The 19,022-nt window shown below is 42.3% G+C and overlaps 1 protein-coding gene across 1 annotated transcript; it reads right to left on the bottom strand.

Annotated features, from left to right (window-relative positions):
• Positions 1-481: 481 nt before the first annotated feature.
• LOC110524097 (S-adenosylmethionine sensor upstream of mTORC1) lies at positions 482-18,013 on the bottom strand. Its single transcript, XM_021603439.2, has 5 exons — positions 17,711-18,013; positions 5,188-5,329; positions 4,850-4,981; positions 4,536-4,650; positions 482-4,161 (listed from the first exon to the last, which is right to left on the bottom strand). The coding sequence occupies exons 1-5, from the start codon at positions 17,868-17,870 to the stop codon at positions 3,529-3,531; spliced, it is 1,182 nt and encodes a 393-aa protein (XP_021459114.1). The 5' UTR covers positions 17,871-18,013; the 3' UTR covers positions 482-3,528.
• Positions 18,014-19,022: the final 1,009 nt, after the last annotated feature.

Here is a 19,022-nt window from a genome sequence, read left to right as displayed (position 1 = left end):
TAGCCCGTCTTTTTACCGTTTTATTTTTTTACCTTTTTTGCACTATTGGTTTGAGCCTGTAAATAAGCATTTCACTGTAAAGTCTACACTTGTATTTGGCGCACGTGACAAATAAACTTTGATTTTACTGCTTTAATTACATTGGTAACCAGTTTATAATAGCAATAAAGCACCTCGGTGGTTTGTGGTATACCACTGCTAAGTGCTGTATCCAGGCACTCCGCGTTGCACCATGCCAAGAACAGCCCTTAGCCGTGGTATATTAGCCATATACCACACCCCCTCGGGACTTATTGCTTAATTATATAGACAACCAACCTTTTCTCACGAGCGCACTGCTGGTTCCAAAACAACCTCTCCTTTGAAGAGTTCTTCAAAACCACCCCTTAAGTCTACAAAGGTAAAAAAAAAAAAAATGATGGCAGAGTATATATTCTTAAATTAACCTTAAGGTAATTTTTAAAAACCTTATATTATCCCACAGGATCCAAACCTTTTATTTTTAAGAGTGCAGTCGGTGATAGTTTGCCTTGGGCCAACTCCAATACCAGCAAGTGAAGAAGAGAGCCCATCTCATGAAGCCTGGTGATCAATAATAAATCATAGTTTACAGTAGCAACAACTTGACATGTAGCACATCTAGAACTACTGTAAAATTACTCTCATCAACTGAAAATTAAAAACTACAATAGAAGTGAAACCTACTACACTTTGCTATATTTATGCTCTAATAAATATGACCAATACAACGACTCAAGTTCACCTCAGTCCTATAAAAAAAACAAAAACAGAATGGAGTACACAATAAAATCAGACATGGAAGCTGCATTAACATTCATTTATAAAATAGAATAACAACCATGCACACATTGTCCTGCAATTGTCAAAATCCTTAATACTGAAAATGAAGCTGTTTATGAAAGTAATGGAATCAAACTCTTGGAAGACAGATACAAGGATGAGTGTGTCACTAATTGCTTACTGGTACAATTCACAACCCTCAAGCAAATGATTTGTAATGAGAAATGTCTGTCTCTTCTGTTAAAGATAAATAGATTAAAGTACATCAAACATGAACTGACCAGAAAGTTATCTAGTTACAACGGATGTATAGCAAGTTGAAAGCAATATGTAATTATTATCAATGACAAATGACATCCTTTAAACAAAAACACATTGTTCTTAGGGTAAAACGTTGAGCCAATTATACTTTTAAGTGGTAGCTGGTAGCTCATTTGTACAGTTGCACATAACACAATTATTTGGCAAAGAAAACCCATTGTATACTGCCAAGTGAAAAGTGGGAGTTCTCTAACATATGGGCATGAGAACCAGGACTGCAAAAACATTACCGGGGATAAGTAAGGCACCTTTAGGATTTCAGGTAAACTGATGTGAGAACATTAGGGTACAGGTACATAATACTGGTTATATTCATAAGGGTACGTCCCAAATGGCACCCTATTCCCTACATAGTGGACTAATTTTGACCAAGGGAATAGGGTGCCATTTTGGGACGCAACCTATATCCCCCATGACAGGAATCACATGACTCATGGCAGCTGAGAGATTAGTCTACTATTTATGAAGTACAGTGCCACACACAAGTACATTACAACAAACACTCATGCACACTCAACCTACATATCTCCACACACACAAAAACATCATTACAAATATATAACAAAATGAGTATTTGTGTGCTAGTGTCATTGAGAACAACACAGAAACCTTCCCCATAAGGATACAGTACAGGATACACCTGGCTATTGCTAAAATGCACTTTGATGAGATCAGAGATTGCATGACTAATGATGAGACCGTGTGGTATTAGTGCAAAACCTCATTGAGGCGAATCTTTTGGAGTTCATAAGACCATTTTGACAACTGTTTGGAGCTAATACATTTCTTTAAGCAGAGTACACACTAAGTACTTTCATGTTGTGGATGAAAATACATATAAAAGGGATAGTCAAATTAACTTACTGATGCAATGAATGACTCAGTATTTGTTGATACTATACTTATTCTGCAAACATATGAATGAAAAAGTAAATATTGACAACAAAAAAAAACTACATTTTGAATTCAACAATTCTTCCTACGGCCAACGTTGCTCTCCTCAGATATGAAGTACTTTAAAGGAAATTAGGTAAAACTGATAGCTAAAGCTGGTGTCTTAGTCGATATATATGTTTCACTTCAGTGGACATAGTGTGGTCAGTATAATTTCTCTAGTTACCAGTACCTATAGAGAAGCCAACAGTTACCTATAAAGAAGCCAAGGCATCACTAGAGACCTATTATTGATCAGATAATGAAGCCTAAATATTGTTCCTCACAAAAGTATTATTATTTTTTTTTAAATGTTTTACAAATAAGGTTGTATTGAACATTGAAGGTAAGCTAACATCTGTGCATATGTACATAGCAGTTTCTTCACACCAGCAGAGAAAATAGAGCAATGACTATTTTGCAAAACTCGTACCATGGTATACTATGAAAAACCCCCAACAGTTTCACATTAGGAAAAGTTGTATTTTGTAGTACATATATATATATATATATTTTTTTTTTAACCTTTAACTAGGCAACGTAACTACATACACCTTAAGGTTCTGAAAATGCTACAAATATCACTTTAATTGTTATGAATCAGTGAAAGAGACGCTGAAATAAAATGGCGTTGCCACACATCGTGTTGGACAAAACCAGTGTTCAAAAGTGAACAAAACCACATAGTTTGAGTAAAACAATTTGTTTTTTTTTCTCTTTCTTTTTTGGAAAACTAAATGCACGCCAAGAATTAGAGAAAGCAGTGCCTGATTTACAGAAACAAGCGTATCCCTCTTTCCATCTCAATCTTTCCACTAACCAAACCTGACAAACCTCTGTGGTATCGGTCTCTTTAAGAGGGATTTAAAGTCAGCGGCTTGCTGGCACTGAAGCACATTCACCGTTTAACTACTAAAACAAAGCCTTTGAAAGGTTGATTGTCTTCTGTTAGTAGAGCGTGACAGATCACAAAGATGGGATGAAATGCAAGGGGCAGGCTAACTACATCTATCCTGAGGGCATTCAGCTACCATGTCTTCATTTTTAAAAAAAAACTCATTTATTGTGTGTGTGTGCAGTTGTGTTGAGAGACTAACCATGTAAGATATCGAATAATAAACAACTCACTTCTGTAAACGTATTTTTCTTCCAATCTGTGCAAACTGCGTTGTTTAGTTAAGGGAAAAGAAGAGTGTGAGAAGAATGCAGCAGGTTCATTTGGCAGCGCAGCAGTTGGGGACAGAGACAGCCGGTCTCAAATTGCTCCCCATCCCTCCCACTTGCCCCTCCCATGTTGCATGTCTGAAGGCTCTGGTTAGGTATAAGCAGTGCAGTGGCAAAGCTACAACAATATTGCTTTCCTCCTTACAGATCTGCAAACATTGAAAGGTTAGGGCCAAGGGGAGCCTTAGGGATTGAATAAGGACTTTGAGAGAGAGAGAGAGTAGCTAGTAGGGGTTTAGCTAGTCTAGCTCAGCTCTGCAGCAGTATGGGGTCCTCCAGCTCGTGTAGGAAGGGCAAGGAACTGCTCTGACTCTCTCCTGAATCCGAGTCGTAGGGCGTGTCCGGCAGCTCCGTGAAGCCCCACGCCAGCTGGTCGTCCTCGAAGACGGAGTGCGCCTGAACCAGCACGTCGGTGTAGTCCTCCTCCTCGTGGGATTGGAAGTCCTGAGGGATGTAGAGCATCTCGGGGTAGTTACGGCTGACCAGGTCGCTGGTGGTGGTCAGGGACACCTTGCGGAAGGCGATGAGGTGCATGTGGGAGAACTTAATGTACTTGCAGCGCCTGAAGCCCAGTGACTCCACCGCCACGCGCCAGCTGCGCATCATGAGGGCGTGGCGGTTCTGGTGGGAGGAGTCGGGGGTGATGATGAGCAGCAGGCCGTGCAGTTCCAGCAGCTCGTGGGCCTTCTTGCAGCAGATCCAGCGCTGGTAAGGCGAGGGGAAGTAGGAGAGGAGCAGGGAGAAGACCACCACGTTGAAGAGCTGGGCGGGCAGTGCGTCAATGGGGCTACACAGCTGTCTCAGGAAGGCTTCCACTGCGTCACTAGCCAGCTGCAGGGGCTGCTGGAGCTGGAGGTTAAGGAAGTCACACTTGTATACACTCTGGGGTGGGGGGGAGAGAGAGCAGAAACAGATACTTTAGAGTAGCTCCCAAAAGATTATCAAGTTGCAGTATTTTAGACCCACATTTAAAACCCACCGTTCTTATTCCATTTGGCTACCCAAATCACTCTACGCTAATATTCTGGCAGTTCCTTCACAGTAGGTCAGGTTTCATTGCAGTCAAGCATCGAAACACTCACTGCCAAGGGGCGGCATTGTTTTGGGATCTGATATTCACACAATGAACTAACTACCCGTTGAGAAAACCCCTGACATTCTGTCGCGGCCGTAGAGGAGTGAGTAAGACAGTAAGAGTCAGGATTTTTTTTAAGCCGGGACCGAGGGAGTGACTACTGACTGTAAATCGTTCATACCTCGACCGCAGGCACTATGTCAATACCGACTGTGAGGAACTCGTCAAACTTCAGGAAGGGGTTAAAACAGCTGCCAACGTCCAGCAGCCGCATTTTACCAAGCTGGGAGATGGACCTGAAAGTAGAGAAATCAGAGGCATTAAAGAGTTAGACTTAACACTGACACACAGGGAGTGTGCTTAATGAGAGCAGTGGCTAATAGAAGTCAATATGAATATTGAATGTCAATTATGAACGTACAACAGAGCATGCTGAAGTTGGGCAAAATAGTCCTGAAAATCATCAGGGTCATCAGGGTTGTAACAGTGCAGTACCTGGGGATGAAGGAGCTATAAGGCTGGGTACTCAGAGTTGCAGCTGAGGTGGCTATGGCAAGCCTGGCACTCTTCTCATCCTTCTCCAACATTCTTCTCATTCCACCATCCAGGAAATACTCCTGACAAACACTGGAAAAACAATCCCAAAACATCATACATCATGGTATTGATGGCTCACAGCTAAAACGACACGGATGTTCTGAAATTCAAACGAGCAGAAGTTATGATTCACCCCACAGCGTTGACATCGAAAAGGCTTGATGAGTCATCGCACCTAACATAGTGCATTGGAGTTCTGAGCTAGTACAGCACAGCCAGAGGGTTATTTGTTTTACCTGCGACACCACTCGATGCGGCCCTCTCCCTCGCAGGTCTTGGCCCAGTGGTTGTCGGCCAGGTTCTTCATGGCCAGGGCATATTCACTCAGAGTCTGCTCATCCTCACAGTGCTCTCGCCAGATCTTCTCAAAATCCCCCACTGTGGAAAGAACATGATACATTTTTTAAAAAGGCAGGAAGAAGGTACAAACAGAGAAAATAAACCAAACACGCCTACCTCACAATATACAGTATGACATAGCAAAACAAATAAGCACAAATGAAAGTGGGCCAGGCAGAGATTTGTTTCCCCATTTCATTTCATCAAATTCAAATTTATCATTAGTAAATGGTAAGAATTGAAATTGAAAGTCCTGTCAGTTTTGATTCTAAAAATGGCATGCAAGCACTGTACATACAGTACCAGTCAAAAGTTTGGACACACCTAGTCATTCAAGGTTATCTTTACTATTTTTTACATTGTAGAATAATAGTGAAGACATCAAAACTATGAAATAACACATATGGAATCATGTAGTAACCAAAAAAGGGTTAAACAAATCAAAATATGTACGTTTGATTCTTCAAAGTAACCACGCTTTGCCAACAGAAGGAGTATGCTGAGCACTTGTTGGCTGCTTTTCCTTCACTCTGTGGTCCAACTCATCCCAACTTGGATTGAGGTCAGGTGATTGTGGAGGCCAGGTCATCTGATGCAGCACTCCATCACTCTCCTTGGTCAAATAGCCCTTACAGAACCTGGGAGGTGTGTTGGGTCATTGTCCCGTTGAAATGTATTTTATTTTTAAAAAAAGAGTCCCACTAAGCGCAAATCAGATGGGATGGCGTATCGCTGCAGAATGCTGTGGCTGGTTAAGTGTGCCTTGAATTCTAAATAAATCACAGACAGTGTTACCAGCAAAGCACCCCAACACACCTCCTCCTCCATGCTTCACGGTGGGAACCACACGTTAAGATCATCCGTTCACCTACTCTGCGTCTCACAAAGACATGGCAGTTGGAACAAAAAATCTCACATTTGGACTCATCAGATGAAAGGACATATTTACACCAGTCTAATGTCCATTGCTCATGTTTCTTGGCTCAAGCAAGTCTCATCTTCTCATTGGTGTCCTTTAGTAGTGGTTTCTTTGCAAACATTCGACCATGAAGGCCTGATTAACGCAGTTTCCTCTGAACAGTTGATGTGCTTGGTAACTCTAATGAACTTATCCTCTGCAGCAGAGGTAACTCTGGGTCTTCCTTTCCTGTGGCGGTCCTCGTGAGAGGCAGTTTCATCATAGCGCTTGATGGTTTTTGCGATTGCACTTGAAAAAAGTTTCAAAGTTATTTTCTGGATTGACTGACCTTAATGATGGATTGTCATTTCTCTTTGCTTATTTGTGCTGTTCTTGCCATAATATGGACTTGGTCTTTTACCAAATAGGGCTATCTTCTGTATATCAACTGTAACTTCTCACAACACAACTGATTGGCTCAAACGCATTAAGAAGGAAAGAAATTCTCAAATTAACTTTTAACAAGGCACACCTGTTAATTCAAACGCATTCCAGGTGACTACCTCATGAAGCTGGTTGAGAGAATGCCAAGTGTGCAAAGCTGTCATCAACACAAAGGGTGGCTACTTTGAATAATCTTAAATATAAAATAGATTTTGATTTGTTAAAGACATGTTTAGCTACTACATGTGTGTTATTTCATAGTTTTAATGTCTTCAATATTATTCTACAACGTAGAAAATGGAGAAAAAAAAATAAAGAAAAACCCCGGAATGAGTAGGTGTCCAAACATTTGACTGGTATTGTACATTGTGTAGACAATAAGCCAACATTAAGATACCTACTTGTAAAGTTGTGTTTTTTACATTAATTCAAGAGGAATCACTATCATTCAGCCCCACACAGGCTAACACAACATTGCTTCAACATTTTCTAAAAACAGTTACTCATGTCATCCTTCCGGCATTATAGAGGTATAGCTGAAAACCAGACTTTCAACAGAAGTCTTCACATCTGTTCCTAATATATATATCTTCACCAATTCCCTTCACCAGGTCTTCACGGGCGTACAGCAGAATGTGTTTAGCTTGTGTGAGCAAACATCCTGATAAAGGAAGAAATCCCATGACTACAAGAGGAAAGAAAGCGATAACAGATTGTCAGATATAAAAACCACAAGACGACCGGTTGGAATAAACAGCAGTGCCCTAGTACAAAGCATGACTACTGTGGTACCCATGCCAAGCAGACCAGATCATGCTTTACTTATTAACTAATCATGGCGTCAGCTGACAGGACAACTGCCCAGTGTCTTGTCTTTCAAGACCAGTTGCTAGGCCAGTCAGTCCTTCTGCTGGTAGAGTGGAAAATACCGGTTGTATGCTGTTTTTAAACTTGTGTGATGAGTGCAACACAGTGGGAAATAGACCTAGGCTATTCATAGATGTCGCTATTTTTCACCAGGCCGGTATCTAGCCAAACCGATGCTAAATAAACCAAATGAAAACATCGCGAGTGGCTATTAGACCTATATTCTGTCCAGGTTGACAACCACATTCCACTATTTGCAGCCGAGCTACACACAGAACGCAGAGCTCCATTACGGTTAGACTAAAACTGAAAATGTGGCCCTGGACATTCTTCCAGTAAGATTAGCCAATGTTACGATCCAAAATAGCTGAAGTTGACACGAGAGACTTGCCTCATAATAAACAATATGTTAAGAATAGGATTACTGGCAGATTCCTCAATTGGTTGTCTCAATAACCCTATATCTGAATGCAAGACTAATTCCTGCAAAGGCCAATAAACTGAATTGAACCAGAAATGCATATCATGTTTTTACACAATCTTTAGGCCTATAAGCTACACTTATCTTTCCTCCCCAATTATATAGGCCTATGTGTAAAACAGCCGAAGTAATAGAACAACTACCCTGGTGTAGAATTTTTTTTTTTTTACAGAAAAGGGAAATCCAAGAAAATATATGTATATATTTAAAGATCTGCTATCGGGATGAAATGGAAGAGGTATGCATGTCAGAAGTTCGGACATACTTACTCATTATTTATTTTTTACTATTTTCTACATTGTAGGAAAGTGAAGATGTCAAAACTATGAAATAACACATATGGAATCATGAAGTAACCAAAAGTGTGTGAAACAAATCAAAATATTTTATATTTGAAATTCTTCAAAGTAGCCACCCTGTGCCTTGATGACATCTTTGCACACTCTTGACGCTCTCTCAACCAGCTTCATGAGGTAGCCAGCCACCTGGAATGCATTTCAGTTCATTTGTAGAATTTCTTTCCTTCTTAATGCGTTTGTGCCAATCAGTTGGGTTGTGACATGGTTGGGGTAGTATACAGAAGATAGCCTTATTAAGTCCATATTATGGCAAGAGCAGCTAAAATAAGCAAAGAGAAACGACAGTCCATCATTACTTTAAGACATGAAGGTCAGTCAATCCGGAATAGTTCAAGAACTTTGAACGTTTCTTCAAGTGCAGTTGCAAAAACCATCAAGCGCTATGATGAAACTGGCTCTCATGCGGACCACCACAGGAAAGGAAGACCCAGAGATACTTCTGCTGCAGAGGATAAGTTCAGTTGAGTTACGGGCCTCAGAAATTAGAGCCCAAATAAGTTCAAGTAACAGATACATCAACAACTGTTCAGAGGACACCAAGTGAATCAGGCCTTCATGGTCAAATTGCAGCAAAGAAACCACTACTAAAAGGACACCAATAAGAAGCGACTTGCTTGGGCCAAGAAACATGAGGAATGGACATTAGACTGGGGGAACAAGTGCTCAGCATGTGGGAACTCCTTCAAGACTTTGGAAAAACATTCCAGGTGAAGCTGGTTGAGAGAATGCGAAGAGTGTGCAAAGCTGTCAAAAGCAAAGGGTGGCTACTTTGAAGAATCTAAAATATATTTTGATTTGTTTAACCCTTTTTTGGTTACTACATGATTGCATGTGTTATTTCATAGTTTTGATGTCGTCGATATTATTTTACAATGTAGAAAAGAAAAACCCTTGAATGAGTAGGTGTCCAAACTTTTGGACTGGTACTATATATATGCATGTATGTATGGCCTATAAATATATGTGTGTGTGTGGAGAGAAAACAAGTGTTTACTGGCTGAAAATTGTCAGAACTGCATGTGCTTTATTTCGGTCTTGCCCTGGCTGCGTCAGGGTCGATCATAAGTGAAATGTATGTATCCCTTCATGGGTAGAGTGATGTTTATGGCGGATATTCACTCGCAGTCATTTGCGGCTGTCAAAATATATCTTCCATCTTCCTTTTTGCGAGAACATAACAAGGACTACATGAAATATCGGAGCGCACAAAACATTAAGAATACATTCCTAATATTGAGTTGCACCCGCCACACAGAGCATTAGAAAGTTTTTTTTATTTAAAAAAAAAATAAAAATTAAGGTCACATTGGTCAAATTGTCAAGAAAGGCTACTAAAGTGTGACTTTGTCCTTGTGTTTCTTGGCTAGTTATATTATTTTGTTCACATGCCAGGTTGTTTTTCAATGTTAGTTTAAAGCTACAATATTAAACTTTTTGGCCGATCGTTCCAAATTCACAGAAATGTATGTTAGAGGTCTGTCACTCATGGAAAGTAAGTCTAAGAAGCAGTATATTTGTTCTATGCGCTATTTCTATGCTTCCCATTAAGTTCCGTTTGTGCTTCTTTTACCTTCAGTTTTGTATAACAGCTTCAAAAAGCTGAATAGACAAAATGTTTGATTATGCAAAAGATATTTCATGACAGTGTAGATGGTACAATGATGTTCTATACTATAATTGCTTGTTTTGTCACAAACTGAAATTAGGCTATTAGAATTTTTGCAACCAGGAAATTAGAGTGATTTCTGCATAGTGCATCTTTAAGTTTGCTGCAACGGTCTGCTGCTCGGAAGACATTGCAGTGTGAGATTTTTTTCATCACAGACAAGCGAGTGCCCAAGTTACCATGGTAATGGCCAGTCCCTTAAAACGGCAGCTGAACATTTGTCTCACCTAATGATTGCAATTGAATCATGGTTCACTCCTAAAAAAAAAAAATGCATGAACTTTGTCATTTCTTATCATTAAAACACTCAAATACTTTAATTGTTCTCCTAGATTAATGTGTGCTTCTACATTTCTATTTAGGAGCACATTAGGAGCTCCTTGTAAAAAATGTCAGCGTAGAGCACTGAACTAAACTCAGCAAAAAAAGAAATGTCCTCTCACTGTCAGCTGTGTTTATTTTCAGCAAACTTAACGTGTGTAAATATTTGTATGAACATAACAAGATTCAACAACTGAGACATGAACTGAACAAGTCCCACAGACATGTGACAAACAGAAATTGAATAATGTGTCCCTGAACAAAGGGGGGGGGGGGGTCAAAATCATAAGTAACAGTCAGTATCTGGTGTGGCCCCTAGCTGCATTAAGTACTGCAGGGCATCTCCTCCTCGTTGACTGCACCAGATTTGCCAGTTCTTGCTGTGAGATGTTACCCCTTCCAACAAGGCACCTGCAAGTTCCTGGACATTTCTGGGGGGGGGGGGGAATGGCCCTAGCCCTCACTCTCCGATCCAACAGGTCCCAGACATGCTCAATGGGATTGAGATCCGGGCTCTTTGCTGGCCATGGCAGAACACTGACATTCCTGTCTTGCCGGAAATCACACACAGAACGAGCAGTATGGCTGGTGGCATTGTCATGCTGGAAGGTCATGTCAGGATGAGCCTGCAGGAAGGGTAACACGAGGGAAGAGGATGTTTTCCCTGTAACGCACACCGTTGAGATTGCGCTTGTTGTCATGGCAGGCAGTCCGATGATGCTGTGACACACCGCCCCAGACCATGACGGACCCTCCACCTCCAAATCGATCCCGCTCCAGAGTACAGGCCTCGGTGTAACGCTCATCCCTTCGACGACAAACGTGAATCCGACAATCACCCCCGGTGAGACAAAACCGTAACTCGTCAGTTCAGTGACGGTGGGTCTGGTCCAGTGACGGTGGGTTTGTGCCCATAGGCGATGTTGCCGGTGATGTCAGATGAGGACCTGCCTTACAACAGGCCTACAAGCCCTCAGTCCAGCCTCTCTCAGCCTATTGCGGACAGTCTAAGCACTGATGGAGGGATTGTGCGTTCCTGGTGTAACTCGGGCAGTTGTTGTTGCCATCCTGTACCTGTCCCGCAGGTGTGATATTCGAATGTACCGATCCTGTGCAGGTGTTGTTACACGTGGTCTGCCAATGCGAGGACGATCAGCTGTCCGTCCCGTCTTAGGCGCCCACAGGTGCATGTTGATTAATTGTTTATGGTTCATTGAACAAGCATGGGAAACAAGTGTTTAAACCCTTTTACAATGAAGATCTGTGAAGTTATTTGGACTTTTATGAATTATCTTTGAAAGACAGGGTCCTGAAAAAGGGACGTTTCTTTTAATGCTGAGTTCATAATTATAAATAAGCAATATCACTCAGCCTTTTGTGGCAGGGTAGCCACTTTGTTGATTCTTGATGTTCAGTAGTAACACTGTTCTTATTATTCTATTTGAACATAAATTGGTTAAAGATGCAGGTTACAGACATGAAATTAAGCAATACACCCCATTAAATCAAATCACATTTTTTGTCACATACACATGGTTAGCAGATGTTAATGCGAGTGTAGCGAAATGCTTGTGCTTCTAGTTCCGACAATGCAGTAATAACCAACAAGTAATCTAACTAACAATTCCAAAACTACTGTCTTATACACACACAAGTGTAAGGGGATAAAGAATATGTACATAAAGATATATGAATGAGTGATGGTACAGAGCGGCATAGGCAAGATACAGTAGATGGTATCGAGTACAGTATATACATATGAGATGAGTATGTAAACAAAGTGGCATAGTTAGTGGCTAGTGATACATGTATTACATAAAGATGCAGTAGATGATAGAGTACAGTATATACGTATACTTATGAGATGAATAATGTAGGGTATGTAAACATTATATTAGGTAGCATTGTTTAAAGTGGCAAGTGATATATTTTACATCCTTTCCCATCAATTCCCATTATTAAAGTGGCTGAGTTGAGTCAGTGTGTTGGCCTTGAGATTGAAAAACAGCCTCTGTCTCTCGGTCCCAGCTTTGATGCACCTGTACTGACCTCGCCTTCTGGATGACAGCGGGGTGAACAGGCAGTGGCTCGGGTGGTTGTTGTCCTTGATGATCTTTATGGCCTTCCTGTAACGTCGGGTGGTGTAGGTGTCCTGGAGGGCAGGTAATTTGCCCCCGGTGATGCGTTGTGCAGACCTCACTACCCTCTGGAGAGCCTTACGGTTGTGGGCGGAGCAGTTGCCGTACCAGGCGGTGATACAGCCCGCCAGAATGCTCTCGATTGTGCATCTGTAGAAGTTTGTGAGTGCTTTTGGTGACAAGCCAAATTTCTTCTGCCTCCTGAGGTTGAAGAGGCGCTGCTGCGCCTTCTTCACAATGCTGTCTGTGTGGGTGGACCAATTCAGTTTGTCTGTGATGTGTACGCCGAGGAACTTAAAACTTGCTACCCTCTCCACTACTGTTCCATCGATGTGGATAGGGGGGTGTTCCCTCTGCTTTTTCCTGAAGTCCACAATCATCTCCTTAGTTTTGTTGACGTTGAGTGTGAGGTTATTTTCCTGACACCACACTCTGAGGGCCCTCACCTCCTCCCTGTAGGCCGTCTCGTGGTTGTTGGTAATCAAGCCTACCACTGTAGTGTCGTCCGCAAACTTGATGATTGAGTTGGAGGCGTGCGTGGCCACGCAGTCGTGGGTGAACAGGGAGTACAGGAGAGGGCTCAGAACGCACCCTTGTAGGGCCCCAGTGTTGAGGATCAGCGGGGTGGAGATGTTGTTGCCTACCCTCACCACCTGGGGGCGGCCCGTCAGGAAGTCCAGTACCCAGTTGCACAGGGCGGGGTCGAGACCCAGGGTCTCGAGCTTGATGACGAGCTTGGAGGGTACTATGGTGTTGAATGCCGAGCTGTAGTCGATGAACAGCATTCTCACATAGGTATTCCTCTTGTCCAGATGGGTTAGGGCAGTGTGCAGTGTGGTTGAGATTGCATCGTCTGTGGACCTATTTGGGCGGTAAGCAAATTGGAGTGGGTCTAGGGTGTCAGGTAGGGTGGAGGTGATATGGTCCTTGACTAGTCTCTCAAAGCACTTCATGATGACGGAAGTGAGTGTTACGGGGCGGTAGTCGTTTAGCTCAGTTACCTTAGCTTCCTTGGGAACAGGAACAATGGTGGCCCTCTTGAAGCATGTGGGAACAGCAGACTGGGATAGGGATTGATTGAATATGTCCGTAAACACACCAGCCAGCTGGTCTGCGCATGCTCTGAGGGCGCGGCTGGGGATGCCGTCTGGGCCTGCAGCCTTGCGAGGGTTAACACGTTTAAATGTTTTACTCACCTCGGCTGCAGTGAAGGAGAGGCCGCATGTTTTGGTTGCAGGCCGTGTCAGTGACACTGTATTGTCCTCAAAGCGGGCAAAAAAGTTATTTAGTCTGCCTGGGAGCAAGACATCCTGGTCCGTGACGGGGCTGGTTTTCTTTTTGTAATCCGTGATTGACTGTAGACCCTGCCACATACCTCGTGTCTGAGCCGTTGAATTGAGATTCTACTTTGTCTCTATACCGACGCTTAGCTTGTTTGATTGCCTTGCGGAGGGAATAGCTGCACTGTTTGTATTCGGTCATGTTTCCGGTCACCCCCTGATTAAAAGCAGTGGTTCGCGCTTTCAGTTTCACGCAATTGCTGCCATCAATCCACAGTTTCTGGTTTGGGAATGTTTTAATCGTTGCTATGGGAACGACATCTTCAACACACATTCTAATGAACTCGCACACCGAATCAGCGTATTCGTCAATGTTGTTGTCTGACGCAATACGAAACATATCCCAGTCCACGTGATGGAAGCAGTCTTGGAGTGTGGAATCAGATAGGTCGGACCAGCGTTGGACAGACCTCAGCGTGGGAGCTTCTTGTTTTAGTTTCTGTCTGTAGGCAGGGATCAACAAAATGGAGTCGTGGTCAGCTTTTCCGAAAGGAGGGCGGGGCAGGGCCTTATATGCGTCGCGGAAGTTAGAATAGCAGTGATCCAAGGTTTTGCCAGCCCTGGTTGCGCAATCGATATGCTGATACAATTTAGGGAGTCTTGTTTTCAGATTAGCCTTGTTAAAATCCCCAGCTACATTACTTCTTACTAGTAATAAATGTATTGCTTTAGAAAAACAGAAAGCATGCTCATCCAGCGCAAGCATGATGTAATTACACCAAATATTTTCACTGGTAAAAAAAATAAATATCTGAGCGGGGGGTAGATTTTTGTTTTCCAATTTACCTCCCACAGTGGCTTGTCGACCAAAAAGGAAAAATCTCCCACCCTGGTCATGGAAAGAGCAGGTGTCCTTAATGTTTTGTATACCCAGTGTTTTATTTATTTCACCTTTATTTAACCAGGTAGGCAAGTTGAGAACAAGTTCTAATTTACAATTGCGACCTGGCCAAGATAAAGCAAAGCAGTTCGACACATACAACAACACAGAGTTACACATGGAGTAAAACAAACATACAGTCAATAATACAGTAGCAAACTAAGTATATATACAATGTGAGCAAGTGAGGTGAGATAAGGCAGGTAAAGGCAAAAGAATGTGCAAAGTAGAGATAGAAATAATGGGGTGCAAAGGAGCAAAATAAATAAATAAATACAGTAGGGAACGAGGTAGTTTGTTTGGGCTAAATTATAGATGGGCTATGTACAGGTGCAGTAATCTGTGAGCTGCTCTGACAGCTGATGCTTAAAGCTAGTGAGGGAGATGTGTTTCCAGTTTCAGAGATTTTTGTAGTTCGTTCCAGTCAGTGGCAGCAGAGAACTGGAAGGAGAGGCGTATATAGTCTAGTAGCAGAGTGAACAGTCTATGACTTGTATGGCTGGAGTCTTTGGCAATTTTTTGGGTCTTCCTCTGATACCGCCTGTCACAGAGGTCCTGAATGGCAGGGAGCTCAGCCCCAGTGACGTACTGGGCTGTCTGCACCACCTTCTGTAGCGCGTTGTGGTCAAGGACGGTGCATTTGCCATACCAAGTGGTGATGCAGCCAGTCAAGATGCTCTCAATGGTGCAGCTGTACAACTTTTTGAGGATCCGAGAGCCCATGCCAAATCCTTTCGGCCTCCTGAGGGGGAAGAAGTGCTGCCGTGCCCTCTTCACGACTGGGTGTGTGTGGACCATGTTAAGTTCTTAGGGATGTGGATGCCAAGGAACTTGAAGCTCTCGACCCGCTCCACAATAGCTCCGGTGATGTGGATGGGGGCATGCGCTCCCCTCTTTCTCCCTATAGTCCACGATCAGCTCCTTGATCTTTCTGACGTTGAGGGAGAGGTTGTTGTACAGGCACCACACTGCCATATCTCTGACCTCCTCCCTGTAGGCTGACTCATTGCAGCAGTCGGTGATCAGGCCTACCACCGTCATGTCGTCAGCAAATTTAGTGATTGTTTTGGAGTTGTGCGTGGCCACGCAGTCGTGGGTCAACAGGGAGTACAGGAGGGGACTATGCACACACTCTTTAGGGGGCCCAGTGTTAAGGGTCAGTGTGGCAGGTGTGTTGCCTACCCTTAGAGGTGTTGTTGCCTACCCTTAGATTCAAGCACAAAGACCAGGGAGGTTTTCAATGACTCACAAAGGTCACCTATTGGTAGATGGGTTAAAAATTACAGATATTGAATATCATGGAGCATGGTGAAGATATCTCCTGCATCGAAGTTAAGAAGAATGCCTGTATCCTTGTTGTGACTAGATGTACTGATACACCTTCTTTGCGAGACATTGGAAAACCTTCCTAGTCTTTGTGGTTGAATCTGTTTGGAACTCATTGCTCGACTGAGGGACCTTACAATTATCTGTATGTGTTGGGTACAGAGATTAGGTAGTCATACCATGAGGCCAATTGTGACGTTAACACAGTTAAAGTTACAAAGTTGAATGGCTGTGATAGGAGAAAACTGAGGATGGATCAACAACATTGTAGTTACTCCACAATACTAACCAAACTGACAGAGTGAAAAGAAGGAAGCCTGTTCATGCATCCTGTTTGCAACAAAGAACTAAAGTAATACTGTAAAAAAAAAGTGGCAAAACAATCCACTTTTTGTCCTGAATTCAACACAATAAATACCACTACCCATATTTTCAAGCAAGCTGCATCTTGTTGTGGGTATGCTTAATTGTTAAATACTGGAGAGGAGTTGTTCAGGATAAAAAAATAAACAAACAAACAGAATGGAGCTAAGCACAGGCAGAGGAAAACCTGTTTCAATATGCCTTCCACCAGACACTGGGAGATAAATTCACCTTTCAGCAGGACAATAACAAAACACAAGGACAAATCTACACTGGAGTTGCTTACGAAGAAGACAGTGAATGTACCTGATCGACCAAGTTTCAGTTGACTTAAATCTACTTGAAAATCTATAGTAAGACCTGAAAATGGTTGTCTAGCAATGATCAACAACCAATTTGACAGAGCTTGAAGAATTTAGAAAATAATAATGTACAAATGTTGCACAATCCAGGTGTGGAAAGCTCTTAGAGCCTTACCCAGAGAAACTCACAGCTGTAATCGCTGCCAAAGGTGTTTCTACAAAGTATTGACTCAGGGGTGTGAATACTTACGTCAAATAGATATTTCAGTATTTCATATATGTGCTAAAATTTCTAAAAACATGTTTTCATTTTGTCATTATGGGGTAATGTGTGTAGATGGATGAGAACAAAATATATTAATACATTTAAATTCAGGCTGTAACACAAACAAGTAACAAAATGTGGAATAAGTCAAGGGGTATGAATACTTTCTGATGGCACAGTTTCCGGTGTGTGACAATAAAACATATTTTCATATTTTTCTCGTTCTTTTCAGTTTCAGAACAAGCCATACAATCCCAGGTGAGCCTGGGAGTGACAGTGCCCATGAGCCAGTATGTTACGATCGAACAACCTTCCCAAATGACTATGACTGTAGGTAAGAGGAGGCTATTATGAATTTTGTTGCCAAATTATACAATAATATCCAAACAAGCCTAGTTGACGTTAGTAAATGCACACTGTAGTTTGAAATATTCCCAGGCGGCCCTGATCTAACGTTACATTAGTCTAGTTTGGTCATAAATAAAGTGAAATGTAGCCACCTAGCTACTATTGTATGACAATGTTTTTCTATACAGTACAGTCGAGCCTGACATGTTGCCCGTCACTTGCAGTATGTGCGAGGCACCCCAAATAATAAATAATGCTAGCAAGCTAGCTAATGTTACTTAGCTACTTTAGCGTTCTACTTGGGGCCTTATTTTCGCCAAATGTAATGGCCCGTTTGCTGAGACGGACCGGACCCCTGATTTTTTTTCTAGCGGGTTAAATTAACTGACGTTAGTTAGATAGAGCTAGCGACGCGTAACTACCTTCTCTGTATTTTCTTCGCAGTTTTCTATGGACATTCTTGACAACTCCGGACAGCTTTTCCTGCTCCTTCTTGCACCTCGTTTCTGTCGGAATAAGAACACAGACCGGCTCCAGTTCGGTTTCTGTATCTCCTGTCTCAGCATTGTTCACCGGGTCCATAGTCCTGCGCCGCTTCTCCTTCCTCACTAGAGCAAGGTTTTTATTTTTACAGACTAGCTACAATTCTTCACATTCTAGGTTAACTACCGGTGCCAGCCAGCACACCAGGACCACAAGCGAACCAACGTGTGTGCTGATTGGTTCCCCTGGACACACATGCTGCAGTGCTGACAGCTATATGACCAATCACAGAGCTGAAAACAGAAACACCTTCTGCGTTCAGTTGCATGCGTTATTTGCTGTTTAAATCGAAATAATAGCTCAACTTAGAGGTGGCAGCTTTATAATGTAGCCTATTGCTATCTAAAATGTGTGTGCAAATGAGGATGTATGGGTACAGGTTGCTCTGGTTTTAAAATATGTCCACATTAGGTACTGTATGGAGGCCTTTCTCCTGTATGATGTTCCTGGCACAAGAATTAGTCAAATAAATTCCATCCTTTCTGCTTTAGGTTTGACGTTCCTAAATGAAGTCCCTTGGAGCCTCTCTGGCAGCCCCTGTAGAGGCCATGCCTTTAGATACAGGCATTGTAACACACGGGGTTAGTAGCGTAGTTTGTGGCTACATACTGCCACCTTATGGTAGGTAATATTGAGACAGATTCCTCAGACCTTTCAGAGTCCAACATCGGACGACATGTAGAAAACTTTTTAGAAAAATAAATAAAATAAATAAAACATCTTTAAAAAAAAAAAGTAAAACGTTTTCTCAAACAGGGATCTCAATTCAGCAGCTCTGGATGTACCATGTGCGCATAGTATTAGCATAGGCCTGTGGCTCATAAGATCCCATTATCGATTAGAGTGAACTTGACATTCGATTTATAAGATCTTGCTCTAGTCAGTTTCAGAACAGATAGTAATGACCTCACACAAAAGGCATACAACCCAGACTCACCTGTCTGCCAGTGCCCATAATATAGGCTTAGGGGAAAGTGGGGTAAATTGAGCAATTTCTTACATTCAGCATCACTCCGTCAAGGGAAATAAAGTATTCTTTCTAACAAAGATATCTACATACTGTATATTTCAGGATGTTGTGTATCCCTGCAATTTATCAGAATTAATGTAAACATTACAGTTTTGAAAACCTAGCTTGTCCTAAAAAACTGTTCTCTTGGTACAATTTACTCCGGGTATGGGGTAAGTTGA

This window comes from Oncorhynchus mykiss, chromosome 1 (genome assembly GCF_013265735.2).
Source record: "Oncorhynchus mykiss isolate Arlee chromosome 1, USDA_OmykA_1.1, whole genome shotgun sequence".
NCBI lineage: Eukaryota > Metazoa > Chordata > Actinopteri > Salmoniformes > Salmonidae > Oncorhynchus > Oncorhynchus mykiss.
Note: the sequence above shows the minus strand (reverse complement) of the source record. Positions and strands in the feature narration are given on the sequence as shown.

Excerpts from the sequence above, each read along its gene's own strand:
- LOC110524097 (XM_021603439.2), bottom strand. The coding sequence starts at position 17,870 with ATGGACCCGGTGAACAATGCTGAGACAGGAGATACAGAAACCGAACTG. Across the intron at positions 5,330-17,710 it reads GCGAAGAAAATACAGAGAAG|TGGGGGATTTTGAGAAGATC; the intron begins GTAGTTACGCGT and ends TTCTTTCCACAG. Across the intron at positions 4,651-4,849 it reads TATAGCTCCTTCATCCCCAG|GTCCATCTCCCAGCTTGGTA; the intron begins GTACTGCACTGT and ends CTCTACTTTCAG.